The sequence below is a fragment of the Pogona vitticeps genome, chromosome 7, assembly GCF_051106095.1.
Source record: "Pogona vitticeps strain Pit_001003342236 chromosome 7, PviZW2.1, whole genome shotgun sequence".
Classification (NCBI taxonomy): Eukaryota; Metazoa; Chordata; class Lepidosauria; order Squamata; family Agamidae; genus Pogona; species Pogona vitticeps.
The window spans coordinates 22,205,375-22,224,258 of NC_135789.1; the positions used below are offsets into that span (position 1 = coordinate 22,205,375).

An 18,884-nucleotide genomic window follows, 5' to 3' on the forward strand; every position below is an offset into this window, starting at 1 on the left:
CAAGAGAAAAACGGAAATGATATTGATCTGCTGGTATCCTGTCTCGGTTCCAAAGATGCAAACGCTGCAGGCTTCTGTCTTCTCTAGGCACGGAGAGACATGGTCTATGTTCTCCAACCACCCAATGCCATGCCCGAAAGCCAAAGGCCCCCTCATTTCCAGAACAAAGGGCAATATTCCCACTGCTACTCTTTTGTCGACGGATCATGGCAAAGCCTGTGTGTCTTGAAAGCTTGGCTGCTTCCCACCACCTAGCAGGCACACCACTTTTCACGCCAGGCAATGATCAAACCACCGCTGGACATCGTGGTTTTTGGTAGTGGTTCCTAAGCTTCGAGCAGTTTATTGTTTCATGCCTGTCCTCAGACCAGCTGCCACGCTTCTAACCAGATGACTTCCTCCACCCTTCCGCCTCCCTGCAGCAAAATCCAACTCTGTTTTTGGCAGGTAACCCAAATACGTCACTGGCAATGGGGTGCAGTAAAAGAGACTGAACTGCGGACCAGAAATTTGACGCCTCTCCCTCTCCCTAAAATTTTTCCAGGCAAAATGAAACCTAAGAGAAGTACAATCTCTGTAGTTACTGGGGTTTCTAAGTGGAAGTAAGGAGTCATCTTAAATGGTTAAGGGGAATGCATGTTCCTTAGGAGGAACCTTTTTTCCTTCTCACAATGTGATTTCTTTAGAGATAATAGATATTATGGAGGGGGTGCTAGTTCCCCCTCTATTCAGCACTGGCTAGGCCTCACCTTGAATATTGTGTCCAGTTCTGGACACCGCACTTCAAGAAGGACGCTAACAAATTGGAACAAGTTCAGAGGAGGGCAACAAGGATGATCAGGGGACTGGAAAACAAGCCTTGTGATGAAAGGCTGAAAGAACTGGACATGTTTAGCCCTGAGAAAAGAAGGCTGAGGGGTGATATGATAGCACTTTTCAAATATTTGAAAGAGAAGGTGCAGGATCTGTTCTCGATCATCTCAGAGTGCAGGATACGCAACAATGGGCTCAAAGGAAGCCAGATTTCGATTGAATATCAGGAAAAACTTCCTAACTGTTAGAGCAGTACAACAGTGGAACCACTTACCTCGGGAGTTGGTGAGTGCTCCAATACTGGAGGCATTCAAGAAAAACTTGGATAATCGCCTGGCAGATACGCTTTGATTGTATTCCTGCATTGAGCAGGGGGTTGGACTTCATGGCCTTATAGGCCCCCTTCCAATGTAACTTTTCTATGATTCTATGATTAAGAGTCAAATGTGCAAATTAAGCCCTTTTAATGTAAAGATAAAGGTAAAGGTTCCCCTTGACAATTTTTTGTCCAGTCGTGTCCGACTCTAGGGGGCGGCGCTCATCCCGCTCTTCAAGCCATAGAGCCAGCGTTTGTTCGAAGACAATCTTTCATTGGTCACATGGCCAGTGTGATTTGACACGGAACGCTGTTTACCTTCCCACCGAGCTGGTACCTATTTATCTACTTGCATTTGCATGCTTTCGAACCGCTAGGTTGGCGGGAGCTGGGAGAGGCGACGGGAGCTCACTCCGTCGCGTGGATTCGATCTTACGACTGCTTGGTCTTCTGACCTTGCAGCACAGGCTTCTGCGGTTTAGCCCACAGCGCCACCACGTCCCCTCCCTTTTAATGACCAATCACTAAACAAAGGATACTATATGAAAGATAAATAGACAAGGAAAATCACATGCTATGACAATAAGAGGTCTTTTGTCCCTTAAATGAGCACCTCTGCAAGAATTTGATTAAAAGAACCTTAAAATGTGATAATTATATGCTTTAGTATGATCCCCAAAAAATCATTCATTCAAGAACAAAGGGGTCACTTGCCTTGGCTTTACCCTGGAAGTTGAAAGTCAGCACATATTCACCCGGCCGTGTTTCACTCTGCCGAATAACAAATAATCCGTGGCTTCTGGCTCCGCCAAACAGCACCAGTTGAGCAGCTTTGACCCGCGAGAGTGTCCCATGGAACCAAGGATAATCCACCAGGTTGAGCTCTGCTTCTGTCTCACCCTCCTCCCCTGTCGCAGTAGGGGAACAAACCAAGTCAGACGCACAAAATAAATCTTTGCCCTGAACACAGAAAATTGGGGGATGAACTGCAAGCATCACGTTTATGAGTTCTGTCTAAATGCAAACAGGATTGCTCTGAGAAAAGACAAGGCTTTGACCAGAGCAGGGGGATGAGCAGGAAAGACTGTGGGTCTTTCCATACATTTAGGATCCTAAACCCATATACAGTGGTGCCCCGCATGACAATAATAATCCGTTCTGTAAAAATCGCTGTACAGCGAAATTGTCGTCATGTGAAAAAAAACCCATTGGAATGCATTGAAAACCAGTTAATGTGTTCCAATGGGGAAATACCTCATCGTCCAGCGAAGATTGCCCATAGAGAACCACCGATCAGCTGTTTAAAATCCCTGTTTTGCGAAGCTTCTGTCCAGAAAACAGCCATTTTGTGAAGGGAAGCCACTTTGCATAGCGGGAAAATTTTATTTATTTATTTTTTATTTATTTTTTATTTATTGGTCTTATATACCGCCCCATAGCGCTACAAGCACTCTCCAGGCGGTTTACAATTTAATTATACAGACTACACATTGCCCCCCCCCAGGAAGCTGGGTACTCATTTTACCGACCTCGGAAGGATGGAAGGCTGAGTCAACCTTGAGCCGGCTACCTGGGATTTGAACCCCAGGTCGTGAGCACAGTTTTAGCTGCAGTACAGCGTTTTAACCACTGCGTTGCGAACAACGGTTCGTGAAGCAGGGATCTAATCAACGTAAAGTGAAAAAAACCCATAGGAACCATTGTTTTGCGATCGCTATAGCGATCACAAAAAAGTCATTGTCAAGCAATTTCGTTGTCATGCGGAGTTGTAATGCGGGGCACCACTGTATGTGACTCACAAAGACCACTTGCGGCCCATGCTGGCTCTCTGCAAGGAAGCAATGATGTTTGTTAAACACATCATATGCGTTTGCTCTTCTCACCTTTTAAAGAGACACCCTTGAAAATGCCATATCTGGTGCAGTGGACAGAGTGATAGACTAGGACTCAGAAGGCCCGAGTTCAAATCCTCGCTCACCCATGGGGGTTCACGGAGGTTATAGAACTGGTAAAACTACTCTTTGGAAACCTCACTTACCTTGAAAAACCCTATTAGGGTCGCTATAATTTGGTTTTGACTTAGTAACAACACATAGTAACGACAATTCAGTAGTTGCTCCAAGATCTCTCCTCTAAAACAGAGGACTCGGCCTTGGTCTTTTATAGTGGGAGCTCCCCAGGAATTGCTAATGAAACCTGAAACTCAGCAAAACTGACTGTTTGGCACTGTGTAGTTCAACCCATTCTATGAAATGCACAGAGCTTGAAACACCTTTGGAAATGGTTTCTTCAAAAGAGGCATTGCACGTTTTGCAAAAGAAGAAGGGAGAAGAGTAAATAGACGAATCCTCTTAAGCTGTCAAGAAGGAGGGGGAAACAGCAGTGTGCAAACCATGGAAAAATTCTACAAACAGTCGTGGGTTGTGCCTTTCTTGGAGCACGTAAGTATCAGGGATGTTGGCAAGTCCAAGTCAGAGCCTTTCGTACCAAGTCCTGAGACCCAAGAAGTCTGAGTCCCTATTAAAAATAAGCTTCCACCCCCCAGGAAAAAAAAGGAGGGGTGGGTGGGTTCCGAGTCAGGAGTGAAGTTTGAGTCATTTAAAAAAAAGAAAACTCAAGTCAAGTCCCTGGGGCAACTTAAGTCCGACCTGATAGAGTCCTACAACTTAAGGAAGTCCCCTCTCCCTGAAAAATATTGTAAATGGATGAAGCTTCCGAATCATGCCAGTCTTCAGGAAGTTGGACATGGCAGGGTAGAGCGGGGAAGCGACAAAGCCCAAGAATCATCCTGACTCGATGCCGAAGTTTCAAGTAGATAAAACTGAAGTTCCAGAAGAAAAGCTGCCACGTTCAACAGTTTGTGAGGATCCCCAGCCTCTCTCTGTCAATGTTGGTGGAGAGAAGCAATTCGTTCTGCATCTTGTAAGGTGAAATCCAGGTACGCCTGACTCAAAGGGTGCCTGCTTCTGGGGTTTTAGTGGTCCCCGAAATACATCATCTGATTTCTGAAGTGCCAAGTAGGAAAACACAAACACACACAACCCCGGCCCAAAACGAAATGCTAGTATTTCAGCTATTTCAATTGTGAAAAGGAGTCACCTGTTGAATGGCCACCTGTAGATGGTGAGTCCAGCGTCTGCAGGAAGTTTTCCAGTGGCACATGGGCTCTGTATTCTGCTGAATCCCTTGACCTGCCATGGGGGGCAGTGACGACAGTAGCAGGACTGGGAGTCATGTCTGGAAGGGCCACAGAGCTTCCACATCTGTCTTGGAAGCGGGACACATCTAGAAAAGAAATTCCACAGCTGCAGAAGGAAATATTCAATATTCCCTTTGGCCTCCCTCTTTCTGCATAATGGCTCATAGATTAGATAACTTAATTTAAATCCTGTCTCTTTTTTGTAGTAACCCTGGTGGTTTCCATGCAGATTTTAGTTTTTTTCTTAAATACACAGTTTCCAAAAGTAAAATATACCGTAATTCTCCAGTGTTATCAGGCCACTGACAGAGCGTAGACTTATTTTCATACCTTTTTACATTTTTTTAGCTCAAAGCTTTAAAAGTCAAAGATATACATTGTTGTTGTTGTTGTTGTTTAGTCGTTTAGTCGTGTCCGACTCTTCCTGACCCCATGGACCAGAGCACGCCAGGCCCTCCTGTCTTCCACTGCCTCCCGGAGTTGGGTCAAATTCATGTTGGTCGCTTTGATGACACTGTCCAACCATCTCATCCTGTGTCGTTCCCTTCTCCTCTTGCCCTCACACTTTCCTAACATCAGGATCTTTTTAAGGGAGTCTGCTCTTCTCATGAGATGGCCAAAGTATTGGAGCCTCAGCTTCAGGATCTATCCTTCCAGTGAGCACTCAGGGTTGATTTCCTTTAGAATGGGTACGTTTGTTCTCCTTGCAGTCTAGGGGACTCTCAAGAGCCTCCCCCAACACCAAAAGATACACATTAGGGGAGAAGAAAAGGATGCCTATATTCCAGACAACTAAGGCTCCACCCTATCACCTACAGTTTTGCTGAAGAAAATTATTGGTCCTTCCCAGATACAGCTATTAAACTAAGCCACTAAAGAATGAGTCTCAGAAGGGCAGCTATAAAGGAGCTGGAAAAGATTCTCAAGAGCAAGGATGGCCCACTGGAGACTAAAGCAAAAGTGATCTTTATTATGGTATCCCTAGTTGCTATAGAGGCGAAAGAGGCTGATGGAAGAAAAATCAATTCATTTGAAAGGAGGGGGTTGGAGAAGAGCTTTACAGTTATGAAGGACTGCCAGAAGGACAAATAATTATACAGTTGTTGATGTTGTTTAGTCGTTTAGTCATGTCCGACTCTTTGTGACCCCACGGACCAGAGCATGCCAGGCCCTCCTGTCTTCCACTCCCTCCCGGAATTTGGTCAAATGCATGTTGGTCGCTTCAATGACACTGTTTAGCCATCTTGTCCTCTGTCGTCCCCTTCTCCTCTTGCCTTCACACTTTCCCAACATCAGGGTCTTTTCCAGGGAGTCTTCTCTCTTCTCATGAGATGGCCAAAGGATTGGAGCCTCAGCTTCAGGATCTGTCCTTCCAGGGAGCACTCAGAGTTGATTTCCTTCAGAACGAATAGGTTTGTTCTCCTTGCAGTCCAGGGGACTCTCAAGAATCTCCTCAATTCAAAAGCATGAATTATTCGGCAGTCAGCCTTCTTTATGGTCCAGCTCTCACTTCCGTACACCACTACAGAAAAAAAATAGCTTTGACTATTTGGACTGTTGTTGGCAAGGTGATGTCTCTGCTTTTTAAGATGCTGCCTATGTTTGTCATCGTTTTCCTCCCAAGAGGCAGGCGTCTTTTAATTTTGTGGCTGCTGTCACCATCTGCAGTGATCATGGAGCCCAAGAAAATAAAATCTGTCACTGCCTCCATATCTTCCCCTTCTATTTGCCAGGAGGTGATGGGGCCAGTGGCCATGATCTTAGGTTTTTTTAATGTTAAGTAGGACAAATAAAACCTCAGCTCTCCCTACGAGTGAATGATTAAACTGAGGTGATCGTATTTCAGGCACATCACAGGACAACGAGACTCCCTGGAAAAGCAAATGATGCTGGGGAAATAATGCCGAGGCAGGAGGAAAAGAGGGAGAGCAAATATGAGATAGATCAACTCAATAAAGGAAACTACAGCCATCAATGTTCCAGACCTAAACCAGTCTGTTAAATAATAAGTCCTTTTGTTAATTCACTACTATAATTCATAAACTGGAAATGATTTGATGGCATTGTAACCTTCCTGCCTCCCACCCACACGTGGTCATTTGGGATCAGAGTGTGCCCACTGTATAAAGAACAGAAACCTGATTTATTGTTCAAAAGGAGAACACTGATTTTTCTTTTATTTTAAACGGCTCATTACCTTCAGCGAGGAACTCACAGCTACAAGAGGACACCCTGCTCGGCAGGCAAGCCCCCTGGGTACAAGAGGCAAGTTCAATGTCATCGCCACTATCCCTGGAAAGAACAGACGGGAAAAAAAAATCAAATTCAGGAGAGCGTTCCTGTGCAGACACTGGAGGAGCATGACGTGGAACCGCCTTCCACTAGCCACACAGCTGGTGAAAGCAACCCACATTCTGCTTAAACCTCTCCACTTAGAGCCGTGGCAAAATCACCTCCTGTCAAAGGAAATCAACCATTTTTATCTCTGGGTGAGCCTATCTGGCAGTGACGGCAGCTTTGCAATTAGAAGCAAAGCCTCCTTACAAGGTAAAGATGTTGGATTATCCTCCATGGGTGTTTCTGCAGCTCCACAGTCACCTACAAATTCCCTGCCTTGGATTTGACCATTTCCTAAGGAAAAGAACAGAGGAAGCCAGCTGGTTCCAGTCCAGGTTCTTTCTAGAATCTGATAAGTAGCCCCTCTTTATGGACTCAGACGTTCATGACACCTGATACCTGAGTCCTTTGTTTTATCTCAACTAAGATTTTGGAGATCCTTTGCATGCAGAATGCATTCTGGACCACTGGGACACACACACACCCCGCAAGAAGGATGACTTTGGCAAAAGGGAAGATACAGTGGACCCTTGACTTACAGACGGCTTGACTTACAGACCTTTTGAGTTACAGACTTCTCTGGCCGCATAATTTAGGTTTGACTTGCAGACTGAGATTTGACTTACAGACCAGAAAAAAACCAAAATGGAACAAAAATGGCATGTTACGGGATTAATCGGTTTTCAATGCACTGTAGGTCAATGGAGACTTGACTTACAGACTTTTTGTCTTGAGAACTGCCTTCCAATACGGATTAAGTTCTCAAGTCAAGACCCCACTGTAGATCGTTCCTCTTCTTACTCACTGTAAAGGTCAGTCAGCACTGCAGAAAGGTTTTACTTCCTGCCACGCAGAAGGAGGTGAGGCCTCTGGACATTGCATGGCAAAGGACCAGAGTTGATAGCAGCCGCCATCTAGAAACCACATGTGGTTCTCCAGTGAGAATACACAGTGTGTGGCTAATGTATTTATCCATTTACATATGTGTACACAAATACATACTCACAATCACACACTTAAATATATAAAAACCAGGAGAACTGCTGACTTAAAGCAGATGTGGCCAACTCTGGTAGCTTTTTTGGGGGAATGCATTCACCCCAGCACCCACTGCTGGCTGTATCAAGCTTGAAATTACTTATATATATAATATATATATATATATATCCTCACCCAGCAGGATCGATACAGTCCTGTATATCAGCCACCCAGGAGTGTTTCTGCAATGAGTCGATGGTTTCTAAGATATACTCAGCACCATTTTCCACCTAGAGGATGGAAAAATACATATATTACCAAAAAAAAAAGTTGTGATATTTAGGGTATCGTTATTCATTTAAAAAAAAGGAGAGCCTTCATCCTTCCACATTTACCCATGCAGGGACTCAACTCGATCCAGAATTCCACGTTAGAAAAGTGTGAAGTAATACAGTCATTACTGGCAAAAAGTGAAACAGAACAAGAAAGCTGGCATCAAAAGTGTAGTGGAACAAGGGCCCATGGGGTCGAAGCCCCAGGACTAGGACACAGCAGAGACGATGGCATTCTCCATTATTCTCCCCAGCTTCTAAGCTCCGTCTGAAATCTACATAGTACCTTAAAGAGACTCAGGGATGTTCCCAGAGAGAATATATTGTTGCAAGCAACCCTTGCTATATTTTACGGTGGTTGGTAGGGTTAAGATTTTTGGATTTCTTGAACAACATTCCTAGTGACTCAGACATCAGTAGGCAATTTAAAGTCATCCGCTTCCCTTTAAATGATACGCACTGATCCTGTGGACTCCCCGTATGGAGCAGGGCAGCTTTTGGGACCTGTCACAATGTACAGCTCCGATTCCAAATTTACTACTAAACTACAGCTTGACAGTTCCTCCCTGAAGCTCTTCCAAACATAGGCTCAAATCTCTTCATTTTATTTAAAATACCGTATTTTCTGTGTGTATAAGGTGCCCCCATGTATAAGACACCCCCCCACTTTTCTAATCCAAAATTAAGAAATCTAAGTGGGGCTTAGCAAGGGTGGGGGGAAAGGGATCAAAGTGCTCCAGGATAGCTTTGATCCCTGCCTTCCCCTCCACTTGTTCTTGTTCTCTCCTCAACTTATTTCCGTGTATAAGATGACCCTCAATTTTTAGTCTAAAGATTTTAGACAAAAGTATAGTCTTATACACAGAAAAATATGGTGTTTCTTCTTTCCCCATTCTCCCTAAACCCCTCTGTGTTATAATTTGATGCCAGGTCAAATGTCCCCCAGTGATGGCACTGCCAGATGTCATCTACATCCCTGGCATCTGCCTTGGGTTCTTTTTAAGAAGAAAGGCAGAATAAACAAACAAATGAATAAATAAATTTGTGGGGCCAAACCCCTCTCACGACTGCAAGAGATGGGGCACAGAGGGTGGCCCTGATTTCTGCTAAATACAGATGCAAAATTAGAAATGAGTTTTACCCTTGTGGCAGATTTACAATGCATTTCACTCAATGGAGGGAAATGATGGCCACGTAACATGTACCAGCTGGGTCTTGGTGATTCAGTGCAACTAGCTGGTCTCAGGCAACTTCAAATACCCGTTCTCTCTCTTAATGGTCTTTTGCTATTTATAAAGTTGGACCAATTCATCCTTGAGACAGAAGCAAACTTTGAGAAGAAAACTCTCCCCTCAGTCAGCCCTTGAAAGGGAGGACTGTTCTTCTGCAAAGGCACAGCAAGCAGAAAAGGAAGCTTCTATTGCAAATACCTCTCATTCCCCCACCTAGTGATACAGAACCATAACGCAGCAGCATTCCGAGTTCAAATCACACCACCCTGCTTACCGGATCAGACTGAAAACCAACTCATGCAGCAGTAGTTAATAACCAGCGTCCAAGCAAATATTTATTCCTGCACAAGTGCAATAGCTCAGGATAAGCTGAGGATGGAAAGAGCCACTAATTAATGAGTCCTTGATTGAATTTGTTGTAGCACATCAGTAGCATGACTGGACGTGTGACTAGGAATCAGACCAGGAACTTGTTAATGAGCAGCTATCTGCCACTCTGCATTATGCCAATGCATCCATGTAGCCATAAATATCAAGGAAATCAAACAGGAGGACAGATTCTGAAGCTGAGGCTCCAATACTCTGGCCCTCTCATGAGAAGAGAAGACTCCCTGGGAAAGACCCTGATGTTGGGGAAGTGTGAGGGCAAGAGGAGAAGGGGATGACAGAGGCTGAAATGGTTGGACATTGTCATCGAATCGACCAACATGACTTTGACCAAACTCCGGGTGGCAGTGGAAGACAGGAGGGCCTGGCGTGCTCTGGTCCGTGGGGTCACGAAGAGTCAGACACGACTTAACAACCAAACAACAACAGCCATAAATATTCACTTGGACGTTAGATATAATATTATTTACTTCTTTCCGGAAACCTCAAGGCTGTGAACAGAGCTCCCCACCCTATGATTTGCACAACAACCCTGTGAGGTGAATTAGGATTTGACCAGATTGAAGGGCAAAAGTCTCTGAATATTGGAGAGAGAGAGAGAGAGAGAGGAAGGAAGGAAGGCTGGATTTTATGTTGAGGCCACTGAGTTCCCAATCTCAAATCCCAACCACCTCGTCTAGAATTAAATTCAGAGAGGTGAGCTTTCCGGAAGGACAAGAGCAACCCGAAAATAATAATAATAGTAAAAAAGGCAGCTCTGTGATATTTCAAAACACAAAGCAAATGTCAAGCTTTCTGCTCTGCACAAAAGCTCCTTTTTCCCTTCCCTGGCAGGGAGCAAGGATGGAAGTTTGCGTTAAGTTTGCTTCATCAAGAAACCGGTCCTGTGGCGCTTAGGCCAGTCTCCATGGCAACCCCTCCTGCTGAAGGGCATTTTTCACATCTGCCCAGCTGAATTTAGCTAGGGCAGCAGGACCGTTTTAATGGAAGGATTTAGGAAGGGCAAAAGGGAGTTAAAGCACAAGAGATAAGAGCTGGGTGGGCTGACTTGATTGACTGATTGCATTTATATGCTGCTTTTCTCCTGGGATGGCGACCCAAAGTGTCTTACAAAGCAGCTAAAAATAAAATAAAAACCCAGGAAATTAAAATGCAATACAGTCACCAGCCCTAAAATAGGATGTCACTCATTGGGATATTAACACAAAAAATCAAAATACCACAAAATTGTTGATTAAAAGCATTAAGGTTCATTGGCCTTGAAATCGCGCCTCATCGTCTGCCTTTTCCAACAGGCTTTCTTTAAAACACATTTCTGTAAAAATGGAGTATGTGTGGGGTGTGGATTTGGGGACCTGGGTTCAAGTCCTGGCGCGGTCACAAAGCCAGACACATTGCACATGGCCCCAAATTTACTGAAATAAAAGATCTTTTTTTAAAAAAAATCAAACTTAAGAAACGCGTGGGGGAAATAAAGAAGACAAGTACAGGTTATGAGAGGACACTTCAGGTGGGAAATCTATGATCTTTCTAGGGACACGGTGAGCCGTGTGGTGAACTTGCTAGCTCACAAAGTGTGTTTGTACCTTCTGCAATTCTGAACAACCTCCAAAGAGCTCTTGAATATGGCTGCAGATTCCAGGAACTTGAGAACACTCCTCTCTTCTCTCTCTCCCCCAAAACCAAGTTTCTAGTCCTTACTGTTGAGAAGATGAACTTTAACAGTCATTTACCACGTTTCCCCAAAAATAAGACACGGTCTTATATTAATTTTTGCTCCAAAAAACGCATTAGGGCTTATTTTCAGGGGATGTGTTATTTTATGTACAGTCAATCATCTGGTTGATGCACAATGCTGCACAAGGGTGGAGGGCAGAGTTTCACTTAACTAGGGCTTATTTTGGGGGTAGGGCTTATATGACGAGCATCCTGAAAAATCCTCCTAGGGCTTATTTTCAGGTTAGGTCTTATTTTCGGGGAAACAGGGTAGCAAAATGAATCCAAATTTCAGGATCTTGCTGGCCAGCTACTAGAAGGAGTAGGGTGGAAGACCGGGCATTACTGGGGGGATTTTTGCTACCCAAAGCAACCTACCTTCAAGACAAAAGTGTTATCCTTATCTGGCATTTCCAGCGGCATGGTCGTTCGCACCTCGATAATGGCCGAGAGAGGAATGCTGACCTTTGCTTTCGAAGCCTGCAAGAAAGAGAACATCAGCCAGTGCCATTACTAAAAATACGGTGTCTTCCATGCTGTTGGGTAACATCAAGATCTTTTAATTAAAAGCCCAGCACCAGCAGGATAGCTTGATACGCGTCACTTCCATTTCTCTAATAAACTGTTGTGTGCAAGTGCCAGCGGCTGCATTAATTCCTTCATCTCCACCGATAAAATCTCTCATTAATAAATAAATAAATATATGGAAGCTAATGCCTTCACAAAGAGCTCCAAACAGACCAAAAATATATAAAGTGGAAAGACAAAATAATTAAGACTGAGGCAGGCAATAGAAGATGGTGCGTGTCCTCCAGAAATTTGTTTGTCAGTGTAATTTTGTTAGGATTAAGGCGGACTATCGAACAGGGCCATTTATTCTGAAACTTCTCGCGCACGTAAAACGCTCAGAACGATAAAACAATCCAGAAAGCTTGGGGAAATTCAAAAATGATCTTTGCCTATTGCTGCAATAAATGAGGTGGAAGACAAACTTTGGCGTTCCACGCATTGGCCTCTGCACCAGATGAAATTAGAACAAACTAATGTTGGTTTGAGAGCGACGTGGTGGCGCTGCGGGCTAAACCGCAGAAGCCTGTGCTGCAGGGTCAGAAGACCAAGCAGTCGTAAGATCGAATCCACGTGACGGAGTGAGCGCTTCGAAAGCATGCAAATGCGAGTAGATCAATAGGGACCACCTCGGTGGGAAGGTAACAGCGTTCCGTGTCTAAGTCGCACTGGCCATGTGACCACGGAAGATTGTCTTCGGACAAAACGCTGGCTCTATGGCTTGGAAATGGGGATGAGCACCGCCCCTAGAGTCGAACACGACTGGATAAAAATTGTCAAGGGGAACCTTTACCTTTACCTTTACTAAAAAAAATGGAAAACTTTCCCAAGCACTGTCCATATCAATTGTTTATATATTTTCAGAAGGGGAAGCCCTGCAGTTCATAGGAACAAGGGAGCCCTATCCTGCCTCCATAGTCCCATAGAACCCCTGTGGATATCAGTGTTTTCTGTCACAAAAGTTATTCCTTAATCTGATCATTTTAAACCTAGTCACCTGTTTCATCTGCTTTGTACCTTTGGCTGCTTTTAATATGCTCTATTTTTAGAATCCATTTTATTCACAACCCGCGTTGGGGTTAACCCCTTGATTATTCACATTCACTTTACGCAACCCTCTGTTCATGAGGATGAAAAACATTCCTAAAAAGTCGGATGGATTTTTTTTAAAAAAAGCAAATCCACCAGCCGCTCTTTTCCTAGGGACAAATGAGAATACTGAGTTATAGAAACTGAAGTACACAGTTGAAGACATTAAAGTTCAAAGGCTGCTGAAGGAACGCTCCTTCGTTCTCCTTGGAGAGGAAGGGAAGGTTAGAAGGAAGTGAATGGAAACACGATCGTGGCCTTGTTTGGCAACAACAGCACTGGCTGCAATGGGATTTTCCCTACGCCTTCGTCAGGGACACTCCCGGTGGCAAATTCCTTTTGGCTCGATTTTCACAGATTGGCATGACGGGAGGAAGGGTTTCGTGTACGATGAGGTCTGAATAAACACACACCTGCTCACGGAGGCTGCAAACCCGAAACTGCCCAGTCCGTTTCACACCCAGCTGTCGCAACAGCTGGCCTAGCAAAAAAAAAAAAAGTCCCCTGGACAATCTCCACGGTTTCATAAAAGAAACACACCCCACACATCTCTGTGTGAAACCAGGAGGTCACAGAATGGAAGCTACGCCGTGAAAAAGGAACAAAGAACAGAACTAGAATTGGGGCAGTCCAAGTCCTTCTGTTGCCTGAGGCAAAATGATAAATAGCACCCTCCGGACACTTAAGGGCCCTTTCAGAACACTTCTCTACCCTCCCCTTCTGCTGGTACCAAAGAATGCAAAAATCCACTGAGATTTGCATCCAAACTTCTCTTTAACACTCCAGTTATCTTGATAAGAAATCTTTAAGAAGATCTTTAAGAAACTATTAAGAAAACAACTTCTCTTCTTGACTATCTCTACTGATGGACTGAAAGCTTCTGACTTGGAAGCTGTCCCCACAGACTTCAACTTCCACTAGAAGCCCTGTAGCATCACTCCTTGCTCCTCGGAATGAAGCAACACCAAAAATAAACCAGCCTTTCAACAGGGATTAAAAAGAGCAGAAAGTCTTCCCGGAAAGCACTGTACTAAGCACGGCACGCCTAGTGTCATATTGATGGCAGGAAAAAAGAAAGAAACACCTACCAATACCGCCAACTGCAGAACCCGATATTTTAAGAAGGACAAATGCTGCAGCGAAAACATTCCTGAGACAAGATGCCCACCACCCAAAACTGGCCAAGTTATATCTGGTATATTAGTTAGGAAGTCCATCAAACACCTCTCTTCCTCTCTGGCAATCGTAATACACTACAAACTGATTTCATTAAGTAACAGTTTGGACAGTTTCACGGTGGATAAAAATCAGTTGGTCCAAGATATGTCAAGGATCGTGTCTCCCCTGATGAGCCTGCCTGGGTGTTAAGATCATTTGGGGAGGCCCTTCTCTCCATCATCTTCACAAGTTTGTTTGGTGGGGGACAAAGGAGAGAGGCCTTCTCTGTGGCTGCTCCCAGAGACTGTGGAACTCCCTCCCACTGGAGGCCAGCCTGGCCCCATCTTTGCTGCCCTTCCACAAGCAGGCAAAGACCTCTCTCTTCAGGCAAACTTTCCTTCAATGAATGACAGCTTGAGTGAGGTTTTCAAAGGGATCATTCTTCTCCTCTACTGCTTTGAATGTCTTTTTGGCCTTGCTTTCGTTTTGGTGTGGCACGCTTTTTAGCATGGTCTCTGTTTTATGCTTTTTAGTATTTGTGTATGTACTGTTCCTAGCTCTAAATATTGGTGTGTGTTTTTTTTAAATGACGTAAGCCGCTGAGTCCGTTTTAAGTAGGTAGGCGGAGTAAAACTGTTTTAAATAACTAAATAAATTGTGAAGTAACAGCTGCGACAGAACAACACCCCACATTCCTATTATAATAGTGCTGAAACCAAAAAGGAGTTAACCAGAAGTAGATTTTTGCCTGGAATGTAAGAATGTGACCTCCATTCAGCTCTCGTACTCAGAACAAATTCTTTTATACTAGGTGCATTAAAGACAACTGCCCTGAAAACAATGCATCTCCCTCTGCCAGATTTACAGCACTTAATTTTCTCCACATACTACAGTAATTCACAGGGACGGTGGGCTCTCTGCTGCATAATAAGGAAAGGGAGGAGGAAGTTATGCCGGATCCGTTAAAATTGGTGATGAGACTCCACTAAAGAACAAGAAAGTTCTACCAATAGGTTCACAAGAGCACGACATGGATAGTGTCATTATACATCTTAGCCACTAGGTTGCACTGTACTTTTTGCAGCTTTGCAGAATCTACAACCTCGTAATTTTTCTGCTTTCTGTTCGTTTTTCCCAGGGGACAATAAAGTTCTTGTCTAGCTTCCTGACGCAAGGTCTTCTGAACCTTGTTGGTGGGCGTATCCTCTAAGCAGACACACATCCTGAGAAAGAAACACAGGGAGGTCACATAGACAGATCCCTCCACTGCAGAACAGCAGGCTCCATGTATCAAGTCCATCAATTAACAATAACCACATACTTTCTCATCAGTTCAGACTTAAGCAATCATTTCCAGGGATTTCTAGATATAAAGTACTCAGGAGTGGCTACCCTCATGATGGGTGTTTGGGGCCACTGCACAGCTTTTTCCATGGCCATATACAAGTGTCAGGGCACGAAATTCCATCAGCGCTCCATGTTTTGGGTGATCCTGGCTGGCCTGTTTTGTGGGAGGCACACTAAGGTTTCAAACACCCAACCCCAGGCTCTGCAGCCATGTGCTCCAACACACTGGGCTATCAAGCCAGCTCCCCAGAGCGCAATGTTTATACAGTAACTGAATGGCATCTACACCACAGTTCAGCGGTTCTCACTCAAAACCCAGACTCCTTAGCATAACAGCTAGTACCGCTATGTCTCTGATAGGGGAAAAAATTCAAGGAAAGGGAAGAGGGACTTCTAGACGTAGAAGAAAAGAACAATGCTGGGACAGGATGTCATTTGAAAGCAAACTCAAAGGAGTGACATTAACAAGCTACTTATCAGTCATCATTTGCCAAACTTTTAAAGAGAGCGATAATCAATTATGGAGAAAAAACACCAGAGGAGAGGGAAGCAAAGAGACAGGAACATATTTTTTTAAAAAAAGAAAAAAAAACACAGAAGAATTCCAACACTTTTTATAAAGAAATAGGCTTTGGGTGGTAAGGTTGAAGAGGGAATCATGAAGTTGGAAAGGGGCCTCTAAGGCCATCAGCTCCAACCTCCGGCTCAAGGCAGGAATCCAAATCAAAGCAGATCTGACACATGATTTTCCCATTTTCTCTTGAATGCCTCCAGCGTTAGAGTGCTCACCACCTCCCGAGGTCACGAGTTCCATTGATAACTTTGGCCCTGAATATTGAATGGAGCTGCATTTCAATGGCAGCCATTGAATACACAAGGTCCCTTGGTTTGATTCCCAGTGTTTCCAGTAAGAAGGATCTGTGCTAGCCGGGCCACATCTCTGTCTGAGACCTTGGAGAGCCATGCATGTTCAAGCAGAGAATCCTGGTCTGGATGCAGCAAGTGATGATCTCAGAATGTCTCCACAAAACAGCGGCACAGCATGTGGTTTATAAGATAAAGCTCTTAGGACTTGAAAGGATTCATAAAATAGGAAGCCAAGGAGATACTTGTTCATAACAGAGGGACCTGGAGAGCCACCAAGCAGGTAGCAGCTTCACATCAGATCACGGTGGACAACCTCTGGGACTTCATTTCTACATCTCCCAGGTCTCAGCGCTAGCCCTTTCATGTGAAGCTGGAAACTCCAAGTAATTTAGGGCAAAATAGCTTCCAGTTTCAAAAGCAAGCAAACCAACCAAGGAAAGATCCCCAATCCTGATGTTCTGCTTTTAAAAAGGTGGAAAGAAAGAAAAGGCAAACTTTATTTTTGAGGAGAGTGCTCAAGGCTTGCAGGCCTGGTACATCTCATTCGCAATCAATCATGGTTTTTTTTTAGATATTATGAGAGTTCAGGAGTCATAAAACAGCCTTGGGATCCAGAGGTCACATGACTTCCATCCTCACAATACCTTGGGTAAACCAGGTATTCTTATCAAGGGAACGAGTCTAGGTAAGTTTTGGCTAAATGTGCTCCTTCCATCATCTTCCCTCTCCTTCACCATGAGAACAGTGGAAGCTTTTCCATCCATTTTTGGTACTTACTACTACAGCACTAACGCAAAGAAACATGGGTTAGTAAAAGCCTTGTGATGCAATGGCTGAACTGCAGTACTGCAGCCCAAACTCTGCTCATGGTGAGCATTTGATACTAACGTATCTGACAGCTGGCTCAAGGCTGACTCAGCCTTCCATCCTTTCGAGGTCAGTAAAATCAGTACAGTGGGGTCTTGACTTGAGAACATAATCCGTATTGGAAGGCGGTTCTCAAGTCAAAAAGTCTGTAAGTCAAGTCTCCATTGACCTGCAGTGCATTGAAAACCGATTAATCCTGTAACAGGCCGTTTTTGTTCCATTTTGGTTTTTTTCTGGTCTGTAAGTCAAATCTCAGTCTGCAAGTCAAACCTAAATTTTGCGGCCAGAGAAGTCTGTAACTCAAAAAGTCTGTAAGTCAAGCCGTCTGTAAGTCAAGGGTCCACTGTACTTAGCTTGGGAGTGGGTGGGAAAGTGCAGCCTATATAATTGAAAAAATGATAAACTGACCAGCGAGCACTAGAGATGTAAAATTTCCAAAAAGTTCTTTTTTTTTTTTTTTTTTTTGAAAAGGACAGGGTGTGTGGCTCCCCCCCCCCCCCGAAAAAGTTGAAATATCCATTTCTCAGTTGATCCAATCTAGGCAACTTTATATACATACATTTTTTCCGGGAGGGGGGCATTTCCCATTTTTTCCAGAAAAACATTTAAATTTTCTGAAATTTTACATCTCTACCATGGGGTGGTATATAAGAAGCACACTTTGATTTTTTTAAAAAACTCCAGCTTTCCTAAATAAACCAATATCCCCTTCTGCGTTAGAATCATTCCAGACTTAAGACAGATCCATTTGGTGTTCAAATACATTCTTCAGCTTCCCATGCCCGTGCATCACAGACAGTCTTTTTCCCAAGACGATAGCCACTGGTCAGAAACATGAACTGGTATTGCCACAGAATTAAAGAAAAAAACATCATCCAGTTCACAGCCACCTCATGGTGAACATTCTGGGGTCATCAACCACAGGGGGTGTGGATGTGTTTGTGTGTAATTTTGGAATGGGTAAACCTTTGCTCTAGTGCTCACTACAGGCCAGAGATGTTGGCAAGTCTTCGGGACAGACTCCCAAGTCAGAGTCTTTGGGACCAAGTCTCGAGTCCCAAGTCCCAATTAAAACTAGCTTTTCCCTCCCAGAAAAAAAGGGAGGGGTGGTTGGGTTCCAAGTCAAACCCAAATTAAGTCCGAGTCGAGTCACTGGTGTGACTTAAGTCAACTTGAGTGAAGGAGTCATGCAACCCGAGTCCCTATATTGCTGCTATGAGGCCGTGTCAGTCCAGAAATGGAGGTGGGGAGGGAATATGTCTTTTAAAAAGCTAAAATATCTATTTTAGAACATCTATTTCTGGCTCTGAGTGAGGGGTGGTTCCGGGGGCTTGCTCCTCCAACCTGTTTTGCACAAGAGCCGCAACAACAACATGGGATGGGGGGGAAACTGTGTTCCATTCGGAATACAGTATGTATTTTTGGTCAGCTCAGGGACCACAAACTGGCAAAAGCAGTTTCAGAAAATCCATTTTGAGGAACTGTGTTGCAGTCTGCTGGCTACCCCTTGGCCCTTCCAAAGAGGCGTGGGACTTCCCTGTTAGGTATAAAATGTAAATTGTAATCTATGAATCAACATTGACCTCATCAACTCACACACAAGGGTTGAGATCCACCATGCTTGATTTTTTTAATGCACCGACATCTGGAGGAGACACGCTCCGATGAAGCATCTTCTG

General features: G+C 44.2%; 1 protein-coding gene across 2 annotated transcripts in view; it reads right to left on the reverse strand.

Annotated features, from left to right (window-relative positions):
- SH2B2 (SH2B adaptor protein 2) overlaps positions 1-18,884 on the reverse strand; it is a 51,362-nt gene that overhangs the window by 8,903 nt on the left and 23,575 nt on the right. For both annotated transcript variants that reach the window (XM_072978274.2, XM_072978276.2), the window contains exons 3-7: positions 11,689-11,790; positions 7,839-7,933; positions 6,526-6,620; positions 4,229-4,414; positions 1,844-2,037 (exon numbers count right to left, since the gene is read on the reverse strand). In XM_072978274.2, the coding sequence (XP_072834375.2) occupies positions 1,844-2,037; positions 4,229-4,414; positions 6,526-6,620; positions 7,839-7,933; positions 11,689-11,790 (672 nt within the window). The remainder of the gene's footprint in view (positions 1-1,843; positions 2,038-4,228; positions 4,415-6,525; positions 6,621-7,838; positions 7,934-11,688; positions 11,791-18,884) is intronic.